General features: G+C 42.4%; 1 protein-coding gene across 1 annotated transcript in view; it reads right to left on the bottom strand.

The window, feature by feature from the left end:
• clasp1a (cytoplasmic linker associated protein 1a) overlaps window positions 1-14,216 on the bottom strand; it is a 97,662-nt gene that overhangs the window by 36,811 nt on the left and 46,635 nt on the right. Inside the window, exons 9-19 of the mRNA XM_063497072.1 lie at window positions 10,015-10,152; window positions 9,604-9,677; window positions 8,674-8,766; window positions 8,400-8,545; window positions 5,939-6,074; window positions 5,774-5,844; window positions 4,763-4,822; window positions 4,221-4,298; window positions 3,961-4,128; window positions 3,427-3,473; window positions 1,710-1,880 (exon numbers count right to left, since the gene is read on the bottom strand). Coding sequence (XP_063353142.1) covers window positions 1,710-1,880; window positions 3,427-3,473; window positions 3,961-4,128; window positions 4,221-4,298; window positions 4,763-4,822; window positions 5,774-5,844; window positions 5,939-6,074; window positions 8,400-8,545; window positions 8,674-8,766; window positions 9,604-9,677; window positions 10,015-10,152 — 1,182 coding nt within the window. The remainder of the gene's footprint in view (window positions 1-1,709; window positions 1,881-3,426; window positions 3,474-3,960; window positions 4,129-4,220; window positions 4,299-4,762; window positions 4,823-5,773; window positions 5,845-5,938; window positions 6,075-8,399; window positions 8,546-8,673; window positions 8,767-9,603; window positions 9,678-10,014; window positions 10,153-14,216) is intronic.

A 14,216-nucleotide genomic window follows, 5' to 3' on the forward strand; every position in this document is an offset into this window, starting at 1 on the left:
ACTCTGATGGTCTGTAAGGCTGAGAATATTCAAAGTATGGAGGTAAAATTTAGCGTGGTGAAGTTATTGTAGAAAAATGTGAGGGAGTCAGGTGGTAGCCGCTGATTGATTTTTCATGCAGTGACCCGTTTGTTAGGGTTACAGTCAGAAGGAGGAAATCCATGCAGACAGTCCATGCAGAGGTCCACAAAACTGAAGACTACTTAGAAGGGATAAAGAGAGGAAAAGAGAGCACAGATGAAGAGGAAATGTAAACATTGTGACATCTGACAAAAGAGAAACACTCATACACACACAGTCCTTACCATCGCTTTTACCAGGAGTGCCATCTATGGGGCATTTAAGAAAGGCGGTGCAGCAGAGAGTGGGAGGAGAGGCACAGAGGAAGTCATTAGTAGCAATTGAAGCAGCAACAGGCGTGAGTGGGTGAGCAAGGGGCCTCATCGTAATTAGTTAGGGTCATTATGGAGCCATAGGGACTCATTAGAGGAGAACAAGGCAGGGAGAGAAGTTTGTGCATGGGGAAAAGATTACAGAAAATATCTCATCTTTTGGGAGGGAGTGGCTTAAACTTCTCACATTAGCTTAAACAGGCGGTCATCACAGCAGGGGGCCACTCAGCCTCAACCAATCAATTTGTGTAAAGTGTCAGTGGAGGACTTAAACAGTTCCTGTTGACAGAACAGTCTAATGGCAACATCAGCAGTTATTAATATTCCCGGGCAGCTCCATAAAAGCCACTGATTACAGGAGAAATGCTTCAATAGCTCAAGATGACAGGAGACTAATCTGTTTATTTGGGACTTTTTCTAAACTGCCGCTTTAGTAGTTCTTACTGTAACATGGAAGAGGCTCAGTTTGCCCCTCAGCTACTTGAACTGCTCTTCTAAACATCATGGCGCCCAGGAAATCCGACTAGTGTCATATTCACCCAACGACAGGTGGAAATTATAGGGTCAGAGGGGTCACCTTCTTCTAGGGAAAACAGTGTTCTCCTCATTTAACCCTTCTAACTGTAAAATAGAGATGAACTGATTGGTCACCCTCAGAAAAACCTATAGCCTTGCTGCTCATCTGTCCAGAAATCTAAGTAACGGTCAGGTGAATGGCATTAACTGTACATTAAATTTAAAAATGACTGTAGTTCAGGATTTGTTACAAAATATCTAGTGGTTTTTCAAGGTGTAATTATAGAGTCAGAGTGAGTGATACGAGGCAAATCATTTTTATTAGTACAAGAAATCTATGTTCAAAGACAGAGGCTTCTGAAATGTGGTGAAGCTCTGTAACACATGACAAAAATAATCAGTGTTTTATGATGAAACTGAACTCCTGTAATGAAAAACTGTACTGGCCAGTTTCAGAATCAGCAGGTCAGACCTAATTGTAATCAATGCATCTCGATTGTACGATATTGAATAAAATAATGAAAGGCACTGAAGGCTTGTGTACTGATTATATATAAGACTCCTTCACTCTGCAAACTTAAACGAAGGATCTGCAAGACTTCCTCTGTTTACTCTGTGTTGTTTGTTCACTGGGTGAATCTTATGGTTTGTTACTGGGGAGCTATCTGTCCTCGTGCACGTTTATGGAGACCAGAATGTTTCATTTTGAGAAATAAGAGTGTGAGCAACTTGTGCTGAATACCAGGAAGTGGTCTTCCTCTTTGGTTTGAGCGGGTTAGAAGGAGAAGAGTGATCAGTTACCTAAAGAGGCGTAGGATCCTGGTGGAAGAGCGGCTGCAGAGCTGAACGGCGAGGAGGTGGGAACAGTGGACAGACGAGACTTGGCGCTGGAGGCGGCGTTTACGTCGATGTCACTGCGGGAGCGTTGGAGGGATCCTGGAGTGGACGGCACCCTGGATCCCACAAGCTTACCTGTGGCAACACAGAGATGTTACTTTATCATGGCTACCTTATGATGCTTTTACATTTTCCAGTTTCAGGATCCATTTTAAAAATCAAATCTACACTCAGATGAAAGCATGGCTGAACTTCTAAAGCACTTAAACTGAGTTTAAAAGCCAGATTCTGACATTTTTGTTGAATTCTTGTACTCGTAATTCAGTTTTAATTCTTGTGCAAAAAGCTCTGTACTAGCTGTGGTAAAACACTCTGCAACCAACTGTGAACGCATCATCTAAATGTTCTTCTTGCTTTCTTTAGGTTTAATTTCCACTCCATGCCCACTGCCAGATTCTGCACACATATGTTTTTACAGCACTACATGTATGTTGCACCTAAATAACTTTAACTTTAATTTAAGCTGGCTATGTAGTAGAGGAGGACAGAACAGACAGTTAATAATCAGCACAGAAACATCAAAAACTGGACTACAAGTCGACTTTCAAGGCAGAACAATGTGAATGTAATGTTGGTTGGGGTGGGCATCTACAATAAACCCTTCTGCTGAAATACTGCCACCTTGTGGTGACAGTTTTCAACTGTTTATTTTACTGCTGCAATGTGACTTCCACCATAAATTGAGGTGAATTTAACACACTTAACACAGCTCCATAATTTAGATCTCTAATTTCTCTCATCTCTCAACTTGTGCAATCTTTCAGTCTGAGGCATCTTGTATTGATCCTCTAACACCCCATACTCTCTCCACCATCGAGCTCCCCGATTTTAAATCTCAGGAGTTCTTGTTCAGCTTGATCCAGGGGAGATTATAACGTGAAGTGACACAGAGCATGCGACTCAAAATGGAAATGCTCAGTGTATGCATCACTACTGAAACCCAAAGATGATCAGTTTCACTGATCTAAACATAAATCTGTTAAGAGCCAGGGCTCATCATAACCAATGCAATGGGCTACGGCCAGTAAAAAGGTTGGGCAGGTTGAATGGCCAACTGCTGGCCTGTCTACTTCAGTGGTCTTTTCGCCTCAATAATAGAAAGGTTTTTTTTAAGTTATCATTGGCCTGCTTTCATTTTGAAGGAAATCGTTGCTGCAAGACATCATTGTGAGTGCTTTATTTATATTTGTGACTAAAAACAGATGCATTCAGACTGCATTCAAAGTATTTAATATTCAGCCGCTTCAAAAAGGTCGATTTCTGGAGGACCTTCGTCTCTGATGCAGAAATCCTGCTCGCTGGATACACCTCAATCCTCCAATCAGAGTCCTTTATCAGAGCACCTGATTGATGAGTTTAAAGGTTAAGAGAAGTTTATTTACTGCTGCTTCACCGACCACTCCTTTGTTACCATAGAGAGAGAGTAAAGCTGAAGACGTGGATTTCTGCTGCAGAATACTGCTTCTTCACCACTCAAAATATTGAATCAATAAATAATCCCAGCTCTTTAACCTGTGACCTCAGGAATCTGTGCTTTTTGTGAAGCTTTCGATTTGTCTGAAGCCTTTATACAAACTTTATATCCTTTCCACGCTGACGAATAGAATAAAAAGATACTTACTCCTCGTCATGCTCCCTCCAATCACGCTCTTCACAGACAGTGGCCGGCTGGGGGAAGAAAAAAAAGACACTTTTTAGAATTTATGTGTATCACAACCTAAGACTCATGATTTATAAAATTAAAATGTGTGGACTCCACTTTGGCACTATCAAATTCAGGTTCTAGTAAAAGCTTTGACTCATCAGCATCTAAACTGGGATGACCCCAAAAGACAAATGAGTTCAGACTGGAGACCACTGCAGCTGCAGGTCCGATGAGCCGAGCATGAGGTCATTACCCAAGCGCGCTCCACAGGGAGTCTACAAACGGGATTAATGATGGCGATCGATTCACCCACCCGCTGCACATCTGACAGTAATTACCAACATCTTTATCACCATATTCAAAACAGCAGATGCATTAGTGGTTTCATATCAGTCAGTGAAATCCAATGTGTGTGCTCAAGCCTTGAGGATGCAGATAAAGGACACGAGTGCTTCCAGCAGGAGGAGGAGAGTAGGAGCCAAAGAGCAGGAAGAGCAGCGCGGTTCTTACTTCAGACTCTCCTGCGAAGACGACGAGGACCGGTCTGACTGGGGCAGAGACACGATGCTGTCTGAGCTCTTCAGGTGGGACTGGAGGGCCTTCTGATAGGTGGCCTCCAGCGCCTGGAAAAGATGTTCTGCCTCCCGGCTGTAGTGACCGTGAAAGCCCCAGTAGCACCTACAGGGTGGAAAAAAAGAGAAGAGGCAGTGTAGTGAAAAACAAAAAAACAAACTAAACTTTCTCATTGAATTTTAAGACAGGACACTTACTTTCTAGCGATGGATCTGGCTTCAGAGTCGGCATCGTGGATTCCTTTCTTGATGGTCTCAGTGAGAACTGCCACGTGCCTGGGATAGTAAGGAAACATGGCAAGGAGAAACGGTTAAGACGGAAACGAGCAGTACTGATGATGTGGAGCACAAACAGCTCTCAGGGGAGTTCCTCGTTCCTCTCCTCTCTCCTACAGTTTGAATCCTCTGCTGATCCACAGGGAATGTAGCCACCCGTGGGGCTTTTCACCCGCTTTTTAAAGTCCCCGCTGCGGTTGCCATGGTTACATGTATGGCAAGCGTCCCCTTGATGATGATGATGATGATGATGGCTCGCTCAGGAGTCATCAATTTAACGGGCCTCATCAGTGGCTCAGCGAGCCAGCTCAGCTAACTGCAAATGCTCAACAACCTAAATGTCATCATGAGAGAGTAGAAGAAGAAGCCGCATGCACGTCTGCGCCTCAGCAGCACACACGCACACACACACAAACACACTCTTATATAGTATACTTCCAGGAGGAAACAGCAGACTAGCTCACCTTTCCAGTGTATTGGTGTGCCACTCCTGCAGCATGAGGTCGAGAAACTCGTAACAGCGTCTGGAAAGAAATTAAAGTTTATATGAATACGTCTTTAACCTTTAACACCTTATACTTTTTTGCACCTTTGGTCACTGAGATTTGAACCTGTCTGACATTTTTAGTAAATGCACCTATGGTATTTATTTGAAAATTCTAAAATGTATAACTGCAAAGTAATTCAGAGTATTTATTCATTCATTATTGATTTCACTGGATTTAAAGTAAACAATAACCTTTCTGTGGCTGAAGCTCCGACTTGAACATGAACTCTCATGCCCTCAAAAATTATCTAAAAAAAACCCAGCGGCATTAATGACTGCATTATATATATATATATATATATATATATATATATATATATATATATATATATATATATATATATATATATATATATATATATATATATATATATATATATATATATATATAATTTAATGCCTCTGAAAATAAATTCATTTGAATGACTAAAAGTTAAAAGAAAAGATATATAATGAAATTTTACCAATGACATATTATTATACATTTTAACATTCACAATTTAACTTCACTACTAGGAAGCAACTCTTTTCTTTTTCTTTTAAAGCACTTCGCCCTCAGACTGCTGGCTTACTTGTGGTTCCTAGAGCATTTAAAAGTAGGATAGGAGGCAGAGCCTTCAGCTTTCAGGCTCCTCTTCTGTGAAACCAGCTCACAGTTTGGATTTGTATATGTGTGTGTATATTTACACACACACGTAAAGTGGCTTTTTAATTTATTTGATATTTATTTTGTTTTTATCCGATTACTCCCCGTTCTTGAGTTTTTACATTTTCTCTTTTTTTCCTAAATTTTTCTTTCTTTTTAATCTTGATTTATTTTTCCCTAACAGAAAATCAGGTTTATTGGAAAACAAATAAGAAAACTGAAATTCTTGTCTTTTATTTTTAACTTGCAGCTGGTGTGTTTTATTTTGAAAGGCATTCTTACCGTCTGACTGCGACTGATTTGGAGGTGCAGTTACTGGTGATGATGGGGATGAGCCGTGGGTAATGTGTGTGCTGGGAGAGAAGAAAATGTCAGGAGGGATTATTTCTTCTGACAGCTCTGCGAGGATCAGTTATTTGCATGCAGTAATGCTCTGAGATCACTCACCCTGAGGATGAGACGGATGGCGGCCACCCCGGACGTGGCCATGACTTTGGCACTGTTGGGCACGAGATTCAGCAAGGTTGGCATGACGCTCTCGGCCGCGTGGTCAAACTTGTTACCGAGAATCGATGACAAATGTCTGGCAGAAAGAAAGAAATGGTTACAATGCAAAAAGCTTTCAAAGACAAACTGACAGATTGGCAGAAATACAGAGGAGTGAGTGAGGGATGATGGGAAACGTCTGCTGTGTTGGCATTAAGAGGGATGATAGGATACATGTAGGTCTCATCTATTCATCAGCCTCCTGCTCTTTCAGTGCCTCTCTGCTCTGTTCCACCTCATCAGGGCCGGATTAAACTCGGGATGACGGATGTTTGTAAGTCCAGAGTGATGCTGCAAGACTGGTTTTCATTAGCTTAAGCTTTTCACTGTATAACCTCATCAGTTACGGATCCATGTTAATGTCAGCGCTGCTAATCAAAGCCATTAGAAGCACGTTGATCAATGAATAAAAACTGAATGACTCTCATTACGGAGCCCTAATCCAGAGAGAAACCCATGAAAATGACATGAAATGCAATCACTTGTGATTTAATGAATCAATCCTGACATGTACTCTGCTCATCTGGTCACACCCTGATGACAAAATATTCAGTAAAGATGAACTAAAAGTGAGCCTTTATAGGCAAAGGTTTCAATTAGACACTTAAACCTCTTGTTTGTCATACTGACAGTTTCACAGCTGAAAAAAAGATCAGACTATGCACTTCACTATCAGGTATACTGACAGGGCGGTCATAAACATAATCTGACCAATTGAGCCCAGCCAGGCAGAGAAATCTAAGCAGTGTGTCATATAGAAAGATTCTGGTCTTAAAATTTTTTGTGAAAACACCTCTGCAAACATTAATAAAAGCTGTCACCACTGAGGCGATCGTGGCTCAAGAGTTGGCAGTTCATCTTGTTCGTCTTGTAATTGGAAGGTTGCCGGTTCGAGCCCCGGCTCGGACAGTCTCGGGCATTGTGTCCTTGGGCAACACACTTCACCCGTTGCCTACTGGTGGTCAGAGGGCCCGGTGGCGCCAGTGTCTGGCAGCCTCGCCTCCGTCAGTGCGCCCCAGGGCAGCTGTGGCTACAATGTAGCTTGCCATCACCAGTATGTGAATGGGTGGATGACTGAATGTAGTGTAAAGCGCTTTGGGGTCCATAGGGACTAAGTAAAGCGCTATACAAATACAGGCCATTTACCATTTATCATTTACCACAAGGTGGCAGCATTATACCAGAAAGTCAAATCATGTTTACAAACTCAAAGTGTTTTCCAATCGAGGCAAACAGATCAAAACCCCAGTTTTACAACAATAAAAACAAGACTGAATAAATACAAAAGCATAAATAACAATAAACACTGCAATAATTAATAAGCATTAATTGTTTATAAAGTTTTTGAAAAACCCTTTCAGATGCTCGTTCAGATGCAGTCGCCAATGCAGATGGAGTCGCATGTTTAACTTGGGAGACGTTTGTGTTGCTGGATGCACTTCCTGACACAACCTTGTTTATTTGGGCCTGTGGCTGACACTCAGAGCACATATGATTCCTGAAGCTGGGACTGGGTCTCCTCCTGCTCTTAAACCAGGGATGTTCACGGATAAAAGGATTGTTAATTACCCTCAGGTTTTCATTTTATTTAACTAATAATTTTATTATTAAAATAAATTAATTGTTACACATTTAGATTATAAAAAGATCATTTAAAAAATCTGCTATGACAGGAAAACCAATCAACTCAAAGAGGAGAAAGAAAAAAAGCAAATTCAGTTTTTCTGTCATTTACTTAAAGTTCTTTTTCTTGCCATCCAGGGTTTAAGGTCAACTATGTTTAGTTTTTTAAGGTACATATTACTAATACTGTTTTTAAAAAGTCTTACAATTAACTACAGCTTTAACAGAATTTGAAGACACAACAGCTGCAGTGAGTCAACCAGGGAAATAAGAAGAAGAATTCAAAAAGGAGGTCTCTGAAAGAAATGGGAAAAGAAAAAGAAAAACAGCAGCACACTCACTGGTATAATTCTGCTGCCTGCTGGTGAACGTTTCAGAAAACAATTTGCAGGTGACTGATTACAGCAGGTACTTATACCTAATGGCCAGTTGACAATTTACAAAGGTGCCAGCTTGCCAACGGGTCTGAGTCAGCCCACTGGATGGGTTTACACAGCATGAAATAAATCTTTATGTGCATATTATAACAACAACAGACTCGATGTATGTGGAAAAACTGAGATGTTGTTGAAATCTCACTTATTTGTCTGAATACATGTCATCTCATCTGTTCATCATCTGTTTTTTTAAATGTTAAATTATTCTATAAAATTGTTCCCAGACACATGTTGATGTTGCGGGTGGTTAAGGGTGTTGCAAGGCTTCTAAAATCTCAGTCAGTAAAGTCTTCTTGTCTTACCCCAGCGTGATGCAGGCCTCTCGGACCACCTGGGAGCGCAGGTCTTTAGCTGACAGCTTGAAGGAAGCCTCAAGAAGTCGAAGCTGCTGAGGGAAACCTTCATAATCAGTGGCCCCCGCCAACATGAGGGAACGGACCTTCTTCAGCTACAGAGGAATGAGAAAAGAGAAAAAAAATGTCATGATCAAATATACATTACCTATCATCTTTACATGTAAGTGTGTGTGTGTGTGTGTGTGTTTCAAAGAGGACACATGTGCTTCCAGAATCTCACCGCAACCACTCGGTGCTCCCAGTCATGTTTGTCATCAGACAGCACTTCTCTGATCTTGCTCAGCTGGTCCTCGAGCTCTCTGTTGGAGTAGATCTGTGCACAACAGGACAGGAAGGGAAGCCACAATTTTAGCAGGACTTATTTCAATATGGCGCACCAAAGTGACTGACCCCAAATCACCAGACTGTGCAGTTCCTCTAATGTCCACTAGAGGCTCAGGCAGTGAATCAGTCCCCATGTTATAAAAATGTCCAACTTTACAGCAGAAATAAACATGTTTACAGACTGATACAAAGACTGTTTTGGTGCTATGTTTTAATCAAGGCTTAAAGTTTGCATTGTCGGGGGCGTGGCTGTAGCTGCTAACTGCCTGTGAGGCTTTACCTCAGCTAATTGGAGTCCCTGAACTGGAGCTCTGCAAGGTGTTTGTGCTGTTGGAGCCTTCTGGAACATTTTTAAAGCAATAATCTGATTACTCTTGATAACCAGATAACCAATTAGCTAGCATTAGCTGCCTTTCTACCCCACCCTTTTGTCTCAGTGCAGCCAAGAGCAATAAAGCTAGAATTATATCAGTTTTTTAAATGCTGTCTGTTTTGATTAAACATTAAGGTGGTGTGAGATCAAACATCATGGATTCATTAAAGTCAATCTGACATGACATCCAGAAATCATGAACGCCTTTAAGTCATGTGGAAGTAGTTTTAAGGCACTTCATGATTCAGCTGTTCAGGTATTTTCAATAAAGCCAAGAATCCCAACCACATGATGATAGCACAGGTTGCTATCATCATGAGATGGACCAAGTATTTTGGACCATCACACAGGTGTGGACCAATTACCTCTAACACTCCTAAAGCCACACCCTCTGGGAAGGCTAACTACCATCATACTGAGCGAGGTTTCAGGTGGAGAATGTGGCCAGCTCACCTGGACCGAGGGCACGTCTTCAAAGGCTTTAATAAAATCCTCTTCATCAACAGCACCAGCAGCAGCTTCTTTACCTTTGAAAAATATACATAAGGCATTTTAAATGGTATTCAACAGCATCTTTTAAACTACGAATTTGACCAAAGAACAGAAGCCTTGGTTCAGTCATTAACAACCTGCTCTCAATGCAAGCACATCTATGACAAACTAAAAACTGCCGTCAAACAAAGATTTCTTTCTAAAACTTAATGAATCGCCAGCCAACAGAGCTCGGCTGCCTGAGGGTAAACTGTTATGACACAGGGTTAAATTAAAATGTGAATAACTGTTCATTAAATGAGAACAAATAGTGACTTTCAGCAGCAGATTATTTATTCCCAGCACTGAGCTGAGCTTGAACCTCTCCCTCACCTGTGGGCTTTGGCGTGGTGGCTGAGCTGGGTCTTCTGACAGAGCTCACTACAGTCCTCCTGCCACTAGGTGGTGCTTTGGAGGAGGAGGAGGAGGACCGGCCTCCGTCCACAGAGTCCTCATCCTCAAAGTTCTTATCTGCAAAAAAGAAGAAGAAGAAGAAATGAGAAAGGGTGTAAGTGACTTAGGCTTTCGATATAGGCTGGCTGACTGTGAGAATTATTTCCCGCAAGGATCAATAAAGCACCGTTCAGTCATCGTGCAGAGGCTGAAATCATTCTCTTAAGTGTTAATCAGCCCTGAGTCATTGCTGCGTTGGATAACCTCTCAGGGGGGAGAGTGCAACACGGGCAATCTGTCAGGTGGTGTATGTATCTGTGCACGCTTTAATCATTCCATCCATCTGACTCTAATCTGGTTTGGCAGCAGTGCATACATGGCCCCCGGCGTCACCTGCCCAACGTGACCACTCACACGAGGGATTAGCCGGTGGTGATATCCGCCAGCTGAGGCACGGAGATAAAGGCGGTGTTTGCAGCCATGATCATGACCGCTGTCTGAGGACATTTAGAGACATTAACTTGCTGTTTAGGAATCAGGTTTGTGCCTTTTCTTTTATCTGTGGAGCCACATATAATAAACTGATACATAAAATAGAAGCTTCATCCACACAAGCTGCTCCCTGCATGAAAATCATCATCATGACCAAGAAATACAAAACATGACAGGGACAAAAAGGCAACAGGTTGGCAGACATGAGACGCACAGAGGCAGAGAGAGCAGAGCAATAACAGACAGACAGGAAGCTGTGCAGGGCGAGACGAGCGCGGCGAGGATGAAAATGAGGACAGATAAATGCATCGTTCTTACGAGGGCAGATTTTCTTGCACATCAGCTTCCTCAGCATGTCTCGGCAGCAGCCTCTAACACACACTCTTGCTTTCTTCAGGCATCTCTGTCGAATGGATTGTGTGTGGCTCCGGCACACTCCCAGACAAACCAGCCCTCTCCCTGAGGTGTGTGTGTATGTGTCACAGTAACATCACTGCTGATGCTGTTGGACTAAAGGCTCTAAAAACAGGGAGGGGTCTGAGGTTATGAAGCATTTTGTATTTACTGAGCACAGTTCCTGTACGATGACCACACTGTCGTGTTTAAATGCAGTTTCTCAAAAAGAAGTCAATAACAACAACAAATTTCCCACATGTGGGACTAATAAAGGTTATCTTATCTTATCTTATCTTATAATGATGAAGCTTTGACAATATTTTCAGGGTCATAAACAAAATGACATGAAAATATTTGTGCTTTATCTGCTGCTTATCCAAATGCAGGTCTCGGGGGAATCAGAGATGCTCAGACCTTCTTTATCCAGCCTCCTCCTCCAGCTCCTCTGAAGTGTTCATAAGCCAGCCGATAGATATTTCTTTCCCTGGGAGGTTGGAGGCATCCTAGCCAGTAGCCCAAAGCACCTCGCTTTTTGATGTGGAGGACAAACCCCTCCTGTATGCCCAAGTTCTTCACCCCCTCTAAGAGACACTCTCCAGAGGAAGCTCCTTTCTACTGCTTGTATGGGTGATCTCATCCTTTGTCACTGCCCACACCTCGCGTCCATAGGTGAGGGTCGGAATGTAGATCACCAGTAAATCAATAGCTTCTCTGTGGCCCTCTGCTCTCTCTTCACCACAATAGACCAGCACAGCATCCTCATCACTGCAGACCGTCTCTCAATTGCTTACTCGACTCTCAACCCACTCATGAGCAAAAAACCCCTGAGAAACACAGCCTTAGCTCTGTGACTTAGCTCAGCCAATTCTCATCCCAGCCGCTTTATACTTGACTGAAACCCCCCCCCCAAAAAAACAATACAGTGTGAGCTGGAAGTCAAACTGACACGTCAGCCAGAACACAGATGATGAACACGTCTCAAAGAGCCAAGATGTGGTCCTGGGTCCATGGAAGTGTGCACTTTAGAGTAAAATAACCAGTACAATCCACACACGAGGTGCAACCAAAGAAGCTCGGTGGGTGCTGAGAAAAGACGTGCAGATGCTATTCGCTCTCTATTCTCTATCGATCTATCTCTATGTGGCTAAACCTCTCAAACAATGAAAAGCCATTAGCTTACTGTAAACCCTTACTTTGCTGCCTGTAAAAAAAATAAATTAATTAAAAAAAAAAAGACGCACCCCCACGTGCACCTGATATTGGGATTCTCCGTCCCACAAATGCTGCAGGTTGAGTTCCGTTTTGTATTATTGAGGCGCAGAAACACGTGGGGCTCGGCGTGACAATTATACACTTACTCTGATAACATATGCCCCACTTGCTCCAAATAACATTAACACACCTAAGAGAGGCCAATACAGCCATATCAGACACAACATAACACATGGTATTAAATCTGCAGTAAAGTGTCTGCTGTAGACATTCATGAATTTAAACTTTGTGATTAAATTCATGATTTTCTTTCCAAAATGTTGGACACTACAAAGACACCTGTGTACACACCTTTTAGGCCATTTTAATATCAAAAGCGTTGTTAGTAAATATGGCCCCATATGGACTTTCTTTCCTTGAGACCATGAGACATAATCTCTCCAGTGTGTCGTGGGCCTCCTCCCTTTAGGACATGACTGGAACATCTCACCCAGGAGGTATCCGGAAAGCATCCTAATCAGTTGCCTGAACCACCCTAGCTGACTCCTTTCATCTGTTTGGATTTATTTTTGTTTCTGGAACAGCTCTTTTAGGTATGATCCTTGCAATCCATCACACCACTGTTAGAAAGTCTGATTAAGTGGCCAAGCTGCTCATCAGCGCATCTATTTTTTTTTCCAGGTTAAAGGAAGTAATCAGTTATCAGACATCATCCGTAGGCCAGCAAAACCAATAGCCAATCACCTAAACACACACAAACTGACAAGACTTCTGCCCCCTCGCCTCTTCGTAAAGGCTAACAGCTCGCACACCTGAGCAGAAAGCACAGCGGCCCGACCACACAGATGAGAGTATCGATCACAGCTGTCAGAGCAGCTGCTGCCAGCAACGCTGACACAAAGGCTGGAGTGATTTATCCAGGGAGCAATTAAAGCGGCATGCAACATGAGATGAGCAGTTCTCTCTCTCTCTCACACATGGAAGAGTGTGTGTCACAGCCTGAGGCGGGTCATTAGAGCGTCTGAAGGTAAATGAGTGGTGACAGCAGCAGTCAGCCCACAAGCCTCTGGACATCACCTCCATCTTCCTGTAAAGGTTTCATCACTTGTAACAGGCGGAGGCCGTGAGGGACGTCAGCAGTTTAATGTTTTGGTTTTTTTTTTGTCTGACTAAAACTGTTTGTTCAGTTTCTCATCGATCTTTACACAACTGTGATAAAACACAAAACTGGTTTTAAGTACTCTGGAAATGTATCAAAAGTATCTGCTGTAGCTGTGAAAGTAAAGCAGGTTTAACACCTCTCTGTTTTATCATAACAGCGAAGCAAAGCAAAGAAGCAACCAAACACGTGAGACATACATTTCATGAGAAAACAGTCATATCGCAACAGTTTATCTGCAGGGGAGAAACAGCAAAAATACTAATCATGTGACTTTAAAAGGGGACCAAGATCTGCATCCATATTACGTTTTTATTTCATCTTAAATTCACTTAAATGAATGAAAGCATGCAAAGCATGAAAGGTGCAAATCCTGTTGTTTGAGGACTGAGAGGTGTGCTGCCTTTTCTGTCCACTAGGTGTCAGGATGCACTGTGGGTGCAGTGCACAGTGGAGCTGTCAGAGCTGGCAATAGTAATCTGCATGAAGCTCAGATTTATATAACAGTGAGGATCTTTTTATACAAACAGAAGAAAAGCTCAGGGGAACGGGGGATTAACTGAAAGTTTAGCTCAGGAAAATTCTCTAAATCGAGGACAGAGGGAGGGCCTCTTGCTATCCCACCAGCTCGCTCGGTTTTCTTCTTCACCTTTTTGTCCCTTGGTACCCCCTAAGGGAGCAAAAAAGAGTCCAAAAGGGATCTTCATGAGGCCCAAGGCGGTGTCTCCATCACTCACTGCAGCAGTTTAGCTGGTGTTATATAAGACAGCTGACTGGTGATCAGTGTTATATCATAAGAAAGACTTCCTATGTTTTCCTAAAACAACAGAGGAGGATTTAAAAAAAAAAAAAAAAAAAAAAAAAATCACCTTCTGCCTGCAAA

This window comes from Pelmatolapia mariae, linkage group LG16_19 (genome assembly GCF_036321145.2).
Source record: "Pelmatolapia mariae isolate MD_Pm_ZW linkage group LG16_19, Pm_UMD_F_2, whole genome shotgun sequence".
Lineage (NCBI taxonomy): Eukaryota > Metazoa > Chordata > Actinopteri > Cichliformes > Cichlidae > Pelmatolapia > Pelmatolapia mariae.